The sequence below is a fragment of the Colobus angolensis genome, unplaced genomic scaffold (genome assembly GCF_000951035.1).
Source record: "Colobus angolensis palliatus isolate OR3802 unplaced genomic scaffold, Cang.pa_1.0 Scaffold78, whole genome shotgun sequence".
In the NCBI taxonomy this organism is placed as follows: Eukaryota; Metazoa; Chordata; class Mammalia; order Primates; family Cercopithecidae; genus Colobus; species Colobus angolensis.
The window spans coordinates 732,860-749,068 of NW_012121598.1; the positions used below are offsets into that span (position 1 = coordinate 732,860).

General features: G+C 39.7%; 1 protein-coding gene across 1 annotated transcript in view; it reads left to right on the top strand.

Moving 5' to 3' along the window:
• Nucleotides 1-583: 583 nt before the first annotated feature.
• The window catches only part of BLOC1S6 (biogenesis of lysosomal organelles complex-1, subunit 6, pallidin), a 17,877-nt gene continuing 2,251 nt past the window's right edge, over nucleotides 584-16,209 (top strand). The window contains exons 1-4 of the mRNA XM_011928544.1: nucleotides 584-1,294; nucleotides 5,892-6,033; nucleotides 13,675-13,762; nucleotides 16,025-16,111. Coding sequence (XP_011783934.1) covers nucleotides 1,213-1,294; nucleotides 5,892-6,033; nucleotides 13,675-13,762; nucleotides 16,025-16,111 — 399 coding nt within the window. The 5' untranslated portion in view covers nucleotides 584-1,212. The remainder of the gene's footprint in view (nucleotides 1,295-5,891; nucleotides 6,034-13,674; nucleotides 13,763-16,024; nucleotides 16,112-16,209) is intronic.

The window sequence follows — 16,209 nt, forward strand, 5'->3', positions numbered from 1 at the left end:
TTTTTTTTTTTTTTTTGAGACGGAATCTCGCCCTGTCGCCCAGGCTGGAGTGCAGTGGAGCTCACTGCAACCTCTGCTTCCCTGGTTAAAGCGATTCCTGGATAATCTATTTCAACACCAGGTAATTAACAACCTTAATTCCCATTTGCTATGCAAGCTAACACATTCACAGCTTCTGGCGTTTAGGCTGTGGACATCTTTGAGGGGCTATTATTCTGCCTACCATGGGTATAAGGAGGAGCTAATACTAAGAGGAAAAGAGACCCAAAGAGGAAAGGGTGTGAATGCACTGATAAGGGCAATGGGTAGCCAGTGCAAGTTTCTGAGGCTTGCAAATTCTTATTTTTTTGAAGTAAGCTTTGGTTGCAGCTGAGAAAACTGAACAGGCATAGTTGAGGAGCAACATTAGGAGGCCACCATTACAGTTGAGATGAGAGGGTATAAGCTAGAGGTGGCAGAGCTAAATCGTTTTCTTTGGTGCAAAGCTGCCTATATGCCCTTTTCTAAGTGTTTTCCAACAGAATTCATGAGATCATTCCACAGGATCTCAGTAAGTGCAGTTTCTGATAATTTGGTCGAATTTGTTCAGTAGCTGCTGCAACGGAGGGCTTAAATCTTTCATCTACACTTAACAAGGGGAAACCGGAATAGTGGCAAAACCGTAGTTAGCAAGGCTGAGGCTCGCAGACACCTAGGCATCGAATTTTTTAATGGTCCAAATTGCAGGGAAAGCGCGCACTCCCTGTTCTTAAGTTTTTCCCTAAACAGGGAGATAACACTAAAAAGCTGTCCCGCGTGAAGGCTGAAAGTCCTGTTTTCTCCCTAGCTTCAGTGAACAAAGCCTGACTGCTCGCCCGCCTCCAACAAAGACAACACTCTTCCGGTCTTCGTGACCCACCCGGTGAGCAGCCCAAACCCGCCTCGGTCCTCCCTCAGCTCCCACCAATCGGGTCGCAGGGCCTCGAGCCCCGCACTGCTGAGTCCGTTGACATTGCGTCCGGGGCCAGACGACGACATCAGCGCGGGGTCCCCACAACGCCATGGGGTAGAGCCAACTCTCGAGCGCGTGACTGAAGCCTGCAGTTTTTCGCTTCCGTCACTTCCGGGTGCGACAATCTCTTCTGTCCGGCCAGACACTGGAGTCGTTAGGTGCCTCCTTGCTTCTGACGGCCCACACGTTTGCCCCTTCTCTCTGTTCCCAGCTGGAGGGACATGAGTGTCCCTGGGCCGTCGTCTCCGGACGGGGCCCTTCCACGGCCACCCTACTGCCTGGAGGCCGGGGAGCCGACCACTGGTACGTACTGTCGGGTAGCAAGCGCGGCTGGGGCTGGGTGTGAGGGTCCAGGACCTGAATGGGCAGGACTCCGGAGAAACCGTGGGGGAGTAGGCGGCTTTTGGCAGCTACGGCCCCCGGGCTCTGCCCTTAGTGCAGACATGGGGAACCGCGCCGACCCCTCTACTCAGCGCAATGGGCGGAACTGAAGTCCCGAGGGCAAGCTTTGTATTGGGGTGCAACTGGAGGCGGTTGATGGTGAAGCCATTCTGAGTTTCTGTGTTGACTCCGGTACGTCATTATTTTTCATACGGCAGTGGTGGGGGATGGATTTACCAGAAAGATGATCAGCTTATAATTCAGAGAGGTGACGTATCCTATAATATTGACCACTCATGAAATGCTTGGTCAGCTTAGTGGTATTACTTCATCCCTATTCCTGCAGCAGTCTTCTCGACCGAGTTCCAGGAGGGATTTAAGCTCTAATGCCCTAAGGCATCCATTGAATGGAATGAATTAACTTGCTGTGCACCCAAAATGGTACTATTTATGTACCATCCTTGGGAGAAGTGAGAAAATGGTCACTCAGAGCCTTTTCTGTGTTCTGTGATTCAGATGAGGCCCTAGATGAGAAAGGCTGCAGGGCTTTGGATATGCTTTTTCTTTTACCTCCTGTTTCAGAAATATAGGGGTTACCCCCAAATAGTACTCTCAGCACTTTCCTGTTCATGCTTTTCCTCAAGGATCTCTTCACACTTTCATAAGTCGCTTCTATAAATGTGACTTCCTTGTATGTATTTGAAACTTGGGCCTCTCTCTTTACTCTTGTTTGCTTCTCCGTCTGCTAGCTGGATACTTTGACGTGGCTGTGTTGCACTAATCTCACAGTAAGGCATGTACATAAATGAAAACGTGTCTCATCCTGTTAATGGTGGTAGGTTACTCTGACTTGAAACTTTGAAAATGCTCTGGACTTTTTCCTTTCTCTCCTTCCACCTCTAAGGGATTCTCCTATACAATTCCATCTCCTTGTAATTTCACCCTTAAAACAGCTGTTGAAAGGCTAGTCCACCTCCAGTCTTACTCTTTCAACGCATCTGTCCCACTGCTATCACGTTACTGTCCCAAGATAAAGCTTCAGTCATGTCATGCCTGTACTCAGAAACCTTAAATAGCTCCTCACTACTTATTAACAAAGCTCCAAACCATTAACTTGGCAGTTAGAGGCCCTTACTGGCCTTGCACGTGGTCTTAAATAAGCTCACTATTGCTATGCTGCATATGCCCCATGCCTCTCCAGAAGAAGCCTATATTGTATTCCAGCCTTTCCTCGTGCTGCCTTCTTTACTCATATTGCATCCATTCCACTCCTGCCATAGATTTCTTCCCCATTTGGAAATAGTCCTCACAGATTGTTGGTGGGAGTGCAAATTGGTGCCAGTTTCTTAGGAGGGCAGTTTGGCAATGTCTATTTAAAAAATACATACACTCTTTGTCCCAACAGTCTACTTCTAAGAATCTATCCTACGGAAAGTGACACAAATATACAGATAAGCAGGGAAGCCCACTGCAGCATTGTTTGAAATAGCAAAAAGTGAAAATAACCAAAATAATCCATCTATGGGGGACTGGTTAAACAAACTGGTAGAATTCTGTTCTGTTAAAAAGAATGTAGTAGATCCCTATATGTTGGTATGGAAAGATACCTAAGATACATGTTTTAAAAGTTGCAGAATGGTATGAGTAATATTTTGTTTGTGATAAAAAACAATATATGCATAGGTATGCAAAGACAATTTCTGGAAGGCTCTGTGAGAAACTCCAGAGTAGCTCCTGCTGGAGTAAGAACGAGTATTTTTACTTTTCAGTTTGTGCCTCCCTCTGTAGTGTTTTAAGTTTTTACAGTGAGTAACACACAAATAGACAAAGAGAAATGAAAACTCCATCCATTCTTTGAGCCTTAGCTCAATGTCCACACTTCCTTTAGAAGTTTTCTTAGACTTCCCTAATGAAAGTCGCTCTCCCCCGAATTTTCATAACATTTTCTGTTTCTCTAATGGCACTTCTCATATTCTGTGATTCGTCGTATTGTGCCCTTCCAGGGAAGGGGACTTGCCTTATTTATTATTGTAACCTCACAACTTGGTACATGATATAGATGTTCAGCAAACCTTTCTTGTATGAATAGAGTAAGGACCCTCCCTTTCTTCTTCTTTACTCTCCCACAATAAAGCACCTTGAACTTAGTAATTAAATATATATAAAAACATGAGTAGCTTCTTAACCATTAGAAGCAGAGGGTAAAAGAGAGAAAAACAAAACAAACAAACAAAAAACATGAGTAACTGAGACTCATTAACCAGAACATTGGTGTGGGAGGAGGGTTTGTGAGTTAAAATGTATGAATATATTTTAAGTGAAGTGAATTAGTTGTTATTCCTTAAAGTTGAAATGCCCTTTTTTGGGGTGTTCCTTTCATAAAACATTAAGAAAATTGTTTTCTATATTTATTAATACTTAAAGTTGCTGATTGCATTGTTATTGTCATCAAGCCTTAAGCAATGGCATAATTGGTGGATATAATTTATTCACTTCCTATACAGTTGGTACATTAATATCCCTAAGTGCTTCACTTTTCTCTCTCTCTCTATGCATATATATATAGATTTTTTCTTTTTTTGGTTTTTGTATTTTTATTTTATATGTGGAGTGCTTCAGTTTCTAGTTAGCTCTTACCTATCTGAATGTTGCCTTGCAACTTTGAGAAGTCCAATGTTTGTTCATGTGTTTCTTAGGGTTAAAATAAAAATTACATAATTTTATTTTGATTTTCAAAAAGTTTACTTTGAATATGATAGCATGTTGTTTTCCTCAATCTTTTTTTTTTTTTTTTTTTGAGGCAGAGTCTTGCTCTGTCACCCAGGCTGGAGTGTAGTGGCACGATCTTGGCACACTGCAGCCTCCGCCTCCCAGGTTCAAGCAATTCTTGTGCCTTAGCCTCTCGAGTAGCTGAGATTACAGGCATACAACACTATGCCCGGGACATTTTTGTACTTTTAGTAGAGATGGAGTTTCACTATGTTGGCCAGGCTGGTCTCAAACTCCTGACCTCAAGTGATCCGCCCACCTCAGCCTCCCAGAGTGCTGGGATTACAGGCGTGAGTCACTGTGCCGAGCCTGTTTTTCTCAGTTTTGCCAAAATTTAAATCTGTGGTACAAATTATACTTAGAAATGTGTCACAAGTAATGTGTTGTGCTAACTGTATTCTGTAGAGTGATCTAATTTGATGTCACTGATGGTTACTAGACTATAATTGAAGAGAGATGTTTCAGAGTTTAATATTAATCATAATTTTGGTGTATAATTTTAGTAAAGTGACTAGCTTACTTTTTTTTCTTTGATTATAAATCAGTGATTCCATCTTACAAACCATTAAACCCTATTTAGAAATTGTATTTTTCTTGGTAGGAATGGTGATTGATAGTTATTCATCTTAGATGTTTTTGAGTACCTGGCACAATGCTTACACTTTTAGTATTCAAAGGAAAGTGATGAGGCACGGATCCCAGCATCAGGTCTAGATTTATACACAAGACTATGATTATACACTATTTTCTAGGGTAAATTAAGGTGCTGAATCTTAAGAGAGAAGAAATTCTTAGAAAATCCCTCTTTTCCTCCCTAACAAATAACAACCCCCCTTTTACATGTAAATAACACATGAAACCATATGCAAAATCAATGTTGACCTATATTTTTGTTTCCATAGAATTGAAAACATACTTTTTTTTAGGCATTGCATTTCTGTTTATATAATTTCTTCATGCTTTTGAAAGCAAGAATGCTTTAGTTCAGTGACTGTTACCCACGTTTTGGCCTCAGTCTCCTTTATTTTATTTTTATTTTTATATTTATTTATGTTTTTGAGACAGGGTCTCGCTCTGTTGCCCAGGCTGGAGTGCAGTGGTGTGATCATAGCTCGCTGCAGCTATGAACTTCTGGGCTCAAGTTATCCTCCCACCTCAGCCTCCTGAATAGCTGGGACCACAGGTGTGTGCCACCATGCCCAGCCATTCTGGGCTCGAGCAATTCTCCTCCCTTGGCCTCCCAAAGTGCTAGGATTACAGGTGTGAGCCACTGCTCCTGGCCTTCAGACTCCTTTGATAATCCTGTGACAACTGTAAGTCCTCTGCCCTGAAAAATGTATAAAGATGCAGAATTTTGTGTAAATGTTCATTTAGCATAGGCTTTACCTTATAGTAGTAACTTAAAAACATTTTTTGAGCATTCATAACTCATTTTTTAGAGGAAACTCAGAGATAAAAGTTTAAAAAGAAAAGAAGGATGCCTGTGGTTGGGAGTGTGTGTGTGTGCTGTCAACCCCATTTGTGGGCATCCTTTCTACCTGCTACTCCCCAACCTCCTCTTATTAGCTGTGTCAATTTGAAAGGTTCCGACTGGTCAGAGTGCAGTGGTGTTTACAACTAATTGATCACAACCAGTTACAGATTTCTTTGTTCCTTCTCTAATCCCACTGCTTCAGTTGACTAGCCTAATAAATAAATAAATAAATAAAATAAATAAAAAAGTTCCTAAATTTGATTTTTGCGGGGACAGGTTTAAGTGACACTTCTCCAGATGAAGGGTTAATAGAGGACTTGACTATAGAAGACAAAGCTGTGGAGCAACTGGCAGAAGGATTGCTTTCTCATTATTTGCCAGATCTGCAGAGATCAAAACAAGCCCTCCAGGAACTCACGTAAGCTAATAAAAAACCAGATATACACTAATTTCCTCTGTGGCATAGACATAATTTGTATAATTGTATACTGTGTTAAGACATAATATTTTTTAACATGGAATTATAATTGAGTATGTCTATATCTTTATTGATAGCAGATGGGAATAGAGGAGTACATAGTATTCTAAATGTAAAAAGTGAAATGAATACTCCTAGGGTGTTGGATCTCTTCTAAGAAGTCCTCCTAAATCTTACCTAGCCTCTGTGATTAGGTTGGTGTTTTATCATTATTTTATTAAAGTATTACCTGTTGGGGATTGTTCAGGTGGATATATACATGTTTCCGAGTACAGTTGAAAAACTGCCTCCATAAAAGTCACACTTGTTTTCAGTTGCTAGTTCAAATGAGTTGCCAGAGATCTGTAAGTATCTTTCCTGAGATGATCTGATTCATTCCCAGTAGATAACTTTACTAGTAAGTAAAGATGGGGCCGGGCGCGGTGGATCACGAGGTAAGGAGATCGAGACCATCCTGGCTAACACAGTGAGACTCCGTCTCTACTAAAAATACAAAAAATTAGCCGGGTGTGTTGATGGGCGCCTCTAGTCCCAGCTGCTCCGGAGGCTGAGGCAGGAGAATGGCGTGAACCCGGGATGGGGAGCTTGCAGTGAGCCAAGATCATGCCACTGTACTCCAGCCTGGGCAACAGAGTGAGACTCCGTCTCACAAAAAAAAAAAAAGAAAAAAAAAAAGATTGGAGGACATGTTAAGAAAATAGGATAAGATAGAACAGAACCCATAGAGTGGGATCAGTATACAAAAACATATACTCAGGCTTTATCAGCTCCCATCCACAGACAACAGACTCAGCTTCTGCCTCCTCCTGGGTCAGGGCCTCTCTGGATAGCCCAGGCTGGCCTGTCATTTCTTTCTGTGGTGGTCATCTTTATACTGGCTACGAACTGCTGCTGCTCTGAGACCTACCCTTTGAAAACTTACTTAAGAGGCCTTTATTAGGGCAAAAGGAGAAGAATAATAACTGTGCTCATTTTATAATTATAAGTAATGTTATAATCCTTGGTGTTAAGGTGCTAAATGCATATAAAAGGATCTCGGCTCACTGCAACCTCCACCTCCTGAGTTCAAGAGATTCTCCTGCCTAAGCCTCCTAAGTAGATGGGATTACAAGCGGTGCACCATCACACCCAGCTATTCTTTTTTGTATTTTTAGTAGAGACGGGTTTCACCATGTTGGCCAGGCTGGTTTTGAACTCCTGACCTCAACTGATCTGCCCACCTTGGCCTCCCAAAGTGCTAGGATTACAGATGTGAGCCACTGTGCCCAGCCACATTCTCTGGAAACTTCTTTGAGAGTGGCCAGACTTACAGGTCAGGAAAGCACTATACTTAAAATTACAGTTTTATTATAAAGGGTACAGATCAGGACTAGCCAATGAAGAGACATACAGGGTAGTGCCTGGGAGGTTCCTGAACACAAAACTTCTGTTTCCTCTCCCAGTGAGAGGAAACCCCTGCTGCCAGCACATCAGTGTGTTCAGCAGCTTGGCGTTTGAGCCTGCAGTGAACTGTGGTCACGCCACTGCTCCCTAGCCTGGGTGACTGAGTGAGACCCTATCTCCACAACAAAAATTCAGTCTTTTAATCTATGTACTTGGAATGTCTCTATTATTTAGATGTTCTTTGTTATTTTTCATTAGTCTCCCATCTTGAAGCTCTAGGGGCCCATCATGAGTCACTTTATTAGTGTAAACTCACGTGTGATCCAGGGAGCTCGTGGATAACAAAGACACTTCTGTCACTTGGAAAATTCCAAGGATTTTAGAAGCTCTGTGCCAGAAACCTGGGACAAAGATCAGACAAATTCTTTGTTAGATAACAGGTGTCTGTTCAGATCTTTTGCTTATTTTAAAATTGGATTATTTTTCTTATTGTTGAGTTTTAAGAGTTCTTTGTATATTTTTGATATGAGTCCTTTATGAGTTTTGCAAATATTTTCTCCAAGACTGTGGTTTGTCTTATTACTCTCTTTACAGTGTCTTTGGCAGAGCAGGAGTTTTTAATTTTAATACATTTATTTAATAAATAAGAAATTAATCCGTTTTTTCTTTTATGAATTGTGCTTTTGGTATTGTATCTAAGAACTCATCACCAAACCAAGGTCACCTAGATTTTCTCCTGTGTTTTCTTCTAGAAGTTCTAGTTTTGCATTTTACGTTTAGACCTGTGATTTATTTTGAGTTAGTTTTTTTTTTTTTTGTTTTGAGACAGAGTTTCGCTCTTGTTGCCCAGGCTGTAGTGCAATGGTGCGATCTCATCTCACTGCAACATCCGCATCCTGGGTTCAAGCGATTCTCCTGCCTCAGCCTCCTGAGCTGCTGGGATTACAGGCATGTGCCACCACGCCTATCTACTTTTTGTACTTTTAGTGGAGATGGGATTTCTCCATGTTGGTCAGGCTGGTCTCGGACCTCAGGTGATCTGCCCGCCTCCCAAAGTGTTGGAATTACAGGCGTGAACCACTGTGCCCAGCCTATTTTGAGTTAAGTTTTATGGAGGCTGTAAAGTCTGTGTTTATTAATAGATTCATTTCTTTGCACATGGATAGCCAGTTGCTTCAGCACCATTTGTTGTTGTTGATGTTGTTGTTTGAGACAGGGTCTCACTCTGTTGCCCAGGCTGGAGTGCAGTGGCACAGCCTCAGCTCACTGCAGCCTTGATTTCCTGGCTCAGTGATCCTCCCACCTCAGCCTCCCAAGTAGCTGGGACTACAGGCGCACAGCACCACACGTGGCCAATTTTTGTATTTTTTGTAGAGACAGGGTTTCACCATGTTGCCCTGGCTGGTCTTGAATTCCTAGGCTCAAGTGATCCTCCTGCCTTGGCCTCCCAAAGTGCTGGGATTAGAAGTATGAGCCACTGTACCCAGCCACGATTTGTTGAAAAGACTATCCTTTCTCCACTGCATTGCCTTTGCACCTTTGTCAAAGAGAAGTTGATTGTTTTTGTGTAGATATATTTAAGGGTTTTCTGTTCTGTTCCATCGATCAATATGTTTGTTCTTTTGCCAGTACCATGCTCTCTTGATTTCTGTAGTTTTTTGTTGTTATTTTTTTTTTGTTTTTTTTTGAGACAGGGTCTCACTCTGTTGCCTGGGCTGAAATGCAGTGGCGTGATCTCAGCTCACTGCAACCTCTGCCTCTGGGAGGTTGATTCTTGCACCTCAGCCTCCCAAGTAGCTGGAATGACAGATGCGCACCACCACACCGGGCTAATTTTTGTATTTTTCCTAGAAATGGGGTTTCACCATGTTGGCCAGGCTGATCTTGAACTTCTGACCTCAGGTGATCACCCGCCTTGGGCTTCCAAAGTGCTGGGATTACAGGAGTGAGTCACTGTGCCTGGCCAGATTTCTGTAGCTTTATAGTAAGTATTGAAATTGGGGTCCGGGCGCGGTGGCTCAAGCCTGTAATCCCAGCACTTTGGGAGGCCGAGACAGGCGGATTACGAGGTCAAGAGATCGAGACCATCCTGGCTAACACGGTGAAACCCCGTCTCTACTAAAAAAAAATACAAAAAACTAGCCGGACGAGGTGGCGGGCGCCTGTAGTCCCAGCTACTCAGGAGGCTGAGGCAGGAGTATGACGTAAACCCGGGAGGCGGAGCTTGCAGTGAGCTGAGATCCGGCCACTGCGCTCCAACCTGGGCCGCGACAGAGCCAGACTCCGTCTCAAAAAAAAAAAAAAAAAAAAGAAATTGGGTACTCTGAGTCTTACAATTTTGTTCTTAAATATTGTGTTGGCTTTTCTATGTCTTTGCCTTTCCATACAAACTTTCAAACAGTTTGTTGATATCTATACAATAAACAGTTTGTTGATATCTATACAATAACTTGCTGGGATTTTTATTGGGATTTCATTGAATCCTTAGATCAAGCTGAGAAGAATTTACATCTTAAAAAATATTGATGGGCTGGGCATGGTGGTTGACACTGGTAATCCAAGCACTTTGGGAGCCTGGGGCAGAAGGATCTCTTGAGGCCAGGAGTTGGAGACCAGCCTGGGTAATGTAATCAGACCCTGTCTCTACAAAAATATTTAAAAAGTCAACCTGGCATGGTGGTGTACACTGGTAGTCATAGCTACTTGGGAGACTGAGGCAGAGGATCCCTTGAACCAGGAGTTCTAGGCTGCAGTGAACGATGATCATGCCACTGCAGTCCAGCCTGGATGACAGAGTCAGACCCTATCTGAACAACAACAGTTGAGTCTTTTAATCTATGTACTTGGAATGTCTCTCTATTATTTAGATTTTCTTTGATAGTTTTCATTAGAGTTTTATAATTTTTACATTTAGGTCCTGTACATATTTTGTTATATTTGTACCACAGTATTTCACTGGGGATGGGGAACTACTATAAATGGTATTATTTTTAAATTTCAAATTAATTGCTGGTACACAGGAAAGAAATTGACTTCTGTATATTAACCTTGTATCCTGAAATCTTACTATATTTGCATATTAGTTTCAGGAGGTTTCTTGTTGAATCTTTGGGAATTTCCACATAGGAAATCATCTGGGAACAAAGACAGTATTATTTCTTTCTTCTCAGTTTGTGTATCTTTTATTTCTTTTTCTTGTCTTACTGTATTAGTTTGGACTTAACGTATGATGTTGAATAGGAGTTGTGAGAGGGGACATACCTCGTTCTAGTCTCAGGAGAAAATTATGTAGTTTCTCACCCTAAATGTTAGCTGCAGGTTTTTTAAGGTATTCCTTATTAAGTTGAGGAAGATCCTCTCTCTTCTTAGTTTGTTGATGATTTATAGTCATGAATAGATGCTGGATTTTGTCAAATGCTTTTTTTACGTCAATTGATAGGACCATATAATTTTTCTTCTTTAGCCTGTTGATATGGTAGATTACATTGATTGAATTTTTGAATATCGAACCAGCTTTGCATATTTGGAAGAAATTTCACTTGGTTGTGGTATGTAATTCTTTTTATACATTGTTGGATTCAATTTGCTAATATTTTGTTGAGGAGTTTTGTATCGATGTTCATGAGAGATACTGGTCTATAGTTTTTCTTTCTTGTAATGTCTTTATCTGGTTTGGCTTTAGGGTAATGCTAGCCTCATAGGATGAATTGGGAGGTGCTCCTTTTGCTTCTGCAGTAGTTGCCCTTTATCCAAAGGAGGATATGTTCCCAGACCTCTAGTGGCTACCTGAGACTGTAAATAGTACGGAATCCTATACAGGTTGAAAATCCCTTATTCAAAATGCTTGGGACCAGAAGTGTTTCAGATATTGGAATATTTGCATATACATAATTAATATCTTGGGGATGGGACCCACATTTAAACATGAAATTCGTTTATTTCATATATATTTTATACACACAGCCTGAAGGTAATTTTTTATACAATATTTCAAGTAATTTTGTACATGAAACAAAGTTTTGACTGTGACTCATCACATGAGGTCAAGTGGGTCATTCATTGTCCAAACGTTTCAGGTTTTGCAACATTTTGGATTTTCAGATTATGGATGTCAACTTTTATACATTATGTTTTTTCCTATACTTTTACATACCTATGATAAAGTTTAATTTACAAGTTAGGCATAGTAAGAGATTAACAACAATAACTAATAATAAAATAGAGAAGTTATATAAAATATTGTAATAAAAGTTAAGTGAATGTGGTCTCTCTCTCAAAATATCTTATTGTGCTGTATTCAGCCTTCTTCTTGTGATGATATGAGATGATATAGTACAACTGCAGTTGACTGGAGGTGCCTCAAACTGAAGAAAGCAAAACTGCAGATAAAGGAGGGCTGATGTATTTTCTGGAAGAGACTGTGGGGAATTGGTATCATTTCTTCCTTAAATGTTTGGTAAAAATTACCAGTGAAGCCATTTGGTCCTGGCACTGTCTTTTTTGGAAGGTTATTACTTACTGATTGAATTTGTCTAATAAATATAGGCCTACATAAACTTTCTGTTTCTCCTTGTATAAGTTTTGGTAGTTTGTATCTTTTAAAGAATTAGTCCATTCCATCCACATTATCACATTTATGAGCACTGAATTGTTGAAAGTATTCATTTATTATCCTTTTAATGTCTTGGGATCAGTGGTAATTATTGCTCTTTCATGAATAATGCTAATACTTTGAGTCTTTTTTTTTTTTCTCGATTGTCTCATTAGAGGTTTATCAATTTTAGATCAATTGATCTTTTACAGAACCATCTTTTCGTTTCATTGATTTTTTTTGTTTTCCCCCTTCTATTGTTTTCTAGTTCTAACAGCCTATTTTTGCTGTTCTGCTTATCTCAGATGGTTGACTTGCTGGGTTTTCCTCTCATCCATTCTGTATTTCACTTTCTGTGATCTCTAGTCCAAACTGGAGGGACAAAGCTATTTATTTATTTATTTATTTATATTTGTAGAGACGGGGTCTCACTCTGTCACATAGGCTGTAGTACAGTGGTGTGATTATAACTCACTGCAGCTTCTAACTCCTGGGTTCAAGCAATCCTTCTGCCTCAGTCTCCCAAGTAGCTTGGACCACAGGTGTGTGCCACCACACCCAGCTAATTTTTTTTTTTTTTTTTTTTAGTTTTTGTAGAGACTCTCGCTTTGTTGTCCGTGCTGGTCTTGAATTCCTGGCTTCAAGCAATCCTCCTTCCTTGGCCTCCCAAAATGCTGGGATTATAGGCATGAACCACTGTGCCTGGCCAAGAGACAAATTTATGACCTGTAGGGTATGCCAGGCTCAGTGCTGGATAGTAGAGATGTTGTAATTGCCCTCAGCCTCTTCGTTGCTATTTCTTTTTTTATCATTATTCTCTAGTTCTAGCACAGTTTTACAAGCAAATCACATCATATTTTTCTTTGTAGCATTCTTTAAAATATTCAGGTAGTTGACCCTTTTAATGTCACTTATTCCTGTGATCCTAACATTGATTGATGTGGAAAGAAATATCAAGGAAGTTGGCTTCTCTTCCTCAATGAGTTTTGAATCCGAATTTTAAAGAGAAACATTAGAAATTATCTGGTCTGACCTTCTCACTTTGTAAAAGAGGAGATTTAGGCCAGAGAAATAAACTGAATTTCTAAGATCACATAACTGGCTGTTGGCTGGGGAAAGCTATGATTTCCAGTCCTATGCTTTTTTCATCTTGCTGCTTAATTATCCTTTTTGACTTACTATCCCTTGATACTGCATCTTTCTCAACTCTAATCTGAAAAACCATTGTTCCTCATTTCCTTTATGGGAATGTTGCAATTGTAAGATATATAAAACATTGAATTTCTTGGGCAAAATACTACAAGAAACTTCTTTTTTGGAATAATACAGAGAGTTGTTAAAAGTAACAGATAATAAAATACTTTTAAATGATTGGATTATTTTAGTTATTAGAAATTGAAGCAAGAATAAAAGACACAATAAGTTATCAGAATGTGGCTTTAGAATATTATTTTGAAAAATCCTGTTCTATATTAAATAAACTTTGGAGAGTTAATACGTTTCCTACTTAATTTCTGTTATGATTAACCAAGATGAATATGATTCCTTTTAATGGGCCAGTATTTTAAATATGTAGAGTTTGTCTTGGCTGTATGTTTTTGTTTCAGACAGAACCAAGTTGTATTGTTAGACACACTGGAACAAGAGATTTCAAAATTTAAAGAATGTCATTCTATGTTGGATATTAATGCTTTGGTAAGTATGATTTAGTTGATGTAACTTAATGACATCTTATCTTAGCAATAGCTAGATTTTAAGTTTAGAATTTGTCTTTTTAACAAGAAACCTTGATTGAACTTCTATTGTGTTGAATTGTTATCTTTCAAATGTTGAATTTGTAGTAATTCAACTACTAAATTTAGTAGTTGTAGTAATTTAGAAATTGTAGTAATTTGTAGAAGTTGAACTTATTTGTGCATTTGGAATAGACCTGCTCATACTTGAAGACTTAGAAAAGAGGACTGAGACTTGGCACAACGGCTCATGCCTATAATCCCAGCACTTTGGGAGGCTGCGGCTGGAGGATTGCTTGAGCCCAGCAGTTCAAGACCAGCCTGGGCAGCATAGTGAGAACCCATCTCTACAAAAAGTAATTTAAAAAAATAGCCCGGCATGGTGGCAAATGCCTGTGGTCTTAGCTATTCCAAGAGCTGAGGTGGAAGGATTGCTTGAGCTTAGGAGGTCGAGGCCACAAGTGAGCTGTGATTGTGCCACTGTACTCCAGCCTGGGTGACAAAGGGAGACCCTGTTTCAAAAAAAAAAAAACTAACTGGAAGTAAAGAACCTTTGGGGTACCATTTTTTTTTTCTTTAAAGAAAGTGTATTTCTCTTTACCAATTACATGGTTTCTTAAATTAGCATTTTATTTAATTATATGGCATATTCATAATGCTATAATAAATTAATGCCATAGGCTGAAGTGGACACTTTGAGAATGATCAATTATAGCTTTCAATATAAATAGTTGAACAGCTAAATTTCATCAGAAGTTCTATAGCTTTTTGGTGAGAGGAAGTGATACTCTTTATTGTAAGAAATAAGGAATTAACAAAAAGGGAACTTGTTGCTACCTTTATTTTCTGATGAACATTAAAAATAGTTTTGTTTGTGGGCGGGGCATGGTGACTTATGACTGTAATCCCAGCGCTTTGGGAGGCTGAAGTAGGAGGGTGGCCTGAGGCCTAGAGTTTAGGACCAACCCGGCCAACATAGCAAGACCCCATCTCTATTAAGAAAAAAAGAAGCTGGGTTTGCATGACTGTAGCCATTCATGCATACCTCAAAAAATGGACTTTTCTTTGGACAAAGATGGTTTACTAATGTTTTCCAGTTATAACAATTAAAAACAAAGTTCATATTCTCTGGCATTAGACAGAGGCCTGTGGAAGTAAATACAGAGTCATCTGCCCGGTAGTTCCTGGTTTCTTGTGAGGGAGGTGGGCAAGGCTACACTGACCTACTTTTGTGTTCCCCACTGAGATCCTGTTGCAACAGAAGGAATATTTGTTGAATGAATGAATGTTGAATGAATTAACCAAGCAGATGTAATACTGTTGCTTTGGTCAGAAGGGGCAGGATGGAGTCTTCCTCTTTTTTCTTCTCTTAGTCAAGAGTAGTTTTTATTATCATCTGGGAACTGAAAACTGGAAGGCCCAAGATATGTAAAAAGGGACTGTAACTTCTGAGCTAATCAGACAGTGACTTTACTTGCATTACTTGCATTTACTTTACATTAAGGCTGTGAATCTCTCTACTGACATTTCTTTCATTTCTTCTCTTTCTGTAACCTTGTCTGAAAATAGGGTGCTTTTCTCCTTCTCTGTGACATCTCTAGGCTTGCATTATCCTCCCGTCTTCTCCTGACATAAGACTTCATTTTAGATTGTGCAGGTTGGCTGAGTTGTAAAGTCTATACTTATGATTCCTCGAGAATGAAAGTGTCCTCACAGAGATCATTCTGCTTAGTCTGACTAAAAGAGCCCAAGGAATAGGATTAAGCTTGTCCACAGTCCTCTCTGTTCAGGGCTCTGTGGCCACAGCTTGGGTTTTCCATATGGGCAGACACTTCACTTAAACTATTTCATGTGCTCTGGCTCAGTCTCTCTCTTGTAAAGGCAGAGAGAATGCTTTACTTTTCTTAAATGAGACTGATAGAGTTATTCTGAAATTTTATAATTACATGTTTTTAAAGCAAAATATTGTCTATTCCCATCTTAATATAAATGCCTATTTTATGTTTAGTAACACTTTTGTCAATCTGAACTAAATCAAATGTCTTTCAAATCCTACTAATGATATAAGGAAATCTTTATTTTGGAATTAAAATGTTGAGATAAGGCTGTAAAAATTTTGACCAATTTAGGAAGCATGAACTGTCATTTATATATTGCCTTATTTATTCATTTTGATATTTTAGGCTATTTTAACTTGACTTTTCATTTATTTTTCCACGTTAAGTTTGCTGAGGCTAAACACTATCATGCCAAGTTGGTGAATATAAGAAAAGAGATGCTGATGCTTCATGAAAAAACATCAAAGTTAAAAGTGAGTTGAAAATTCTTTCACATTCTTTACAAAAGTAGAGGTTTAGTTGTTGTGTTTTTTTTTTTTTTTTTTTTTTTTTTTTGAGGCAGAGTCTTGCT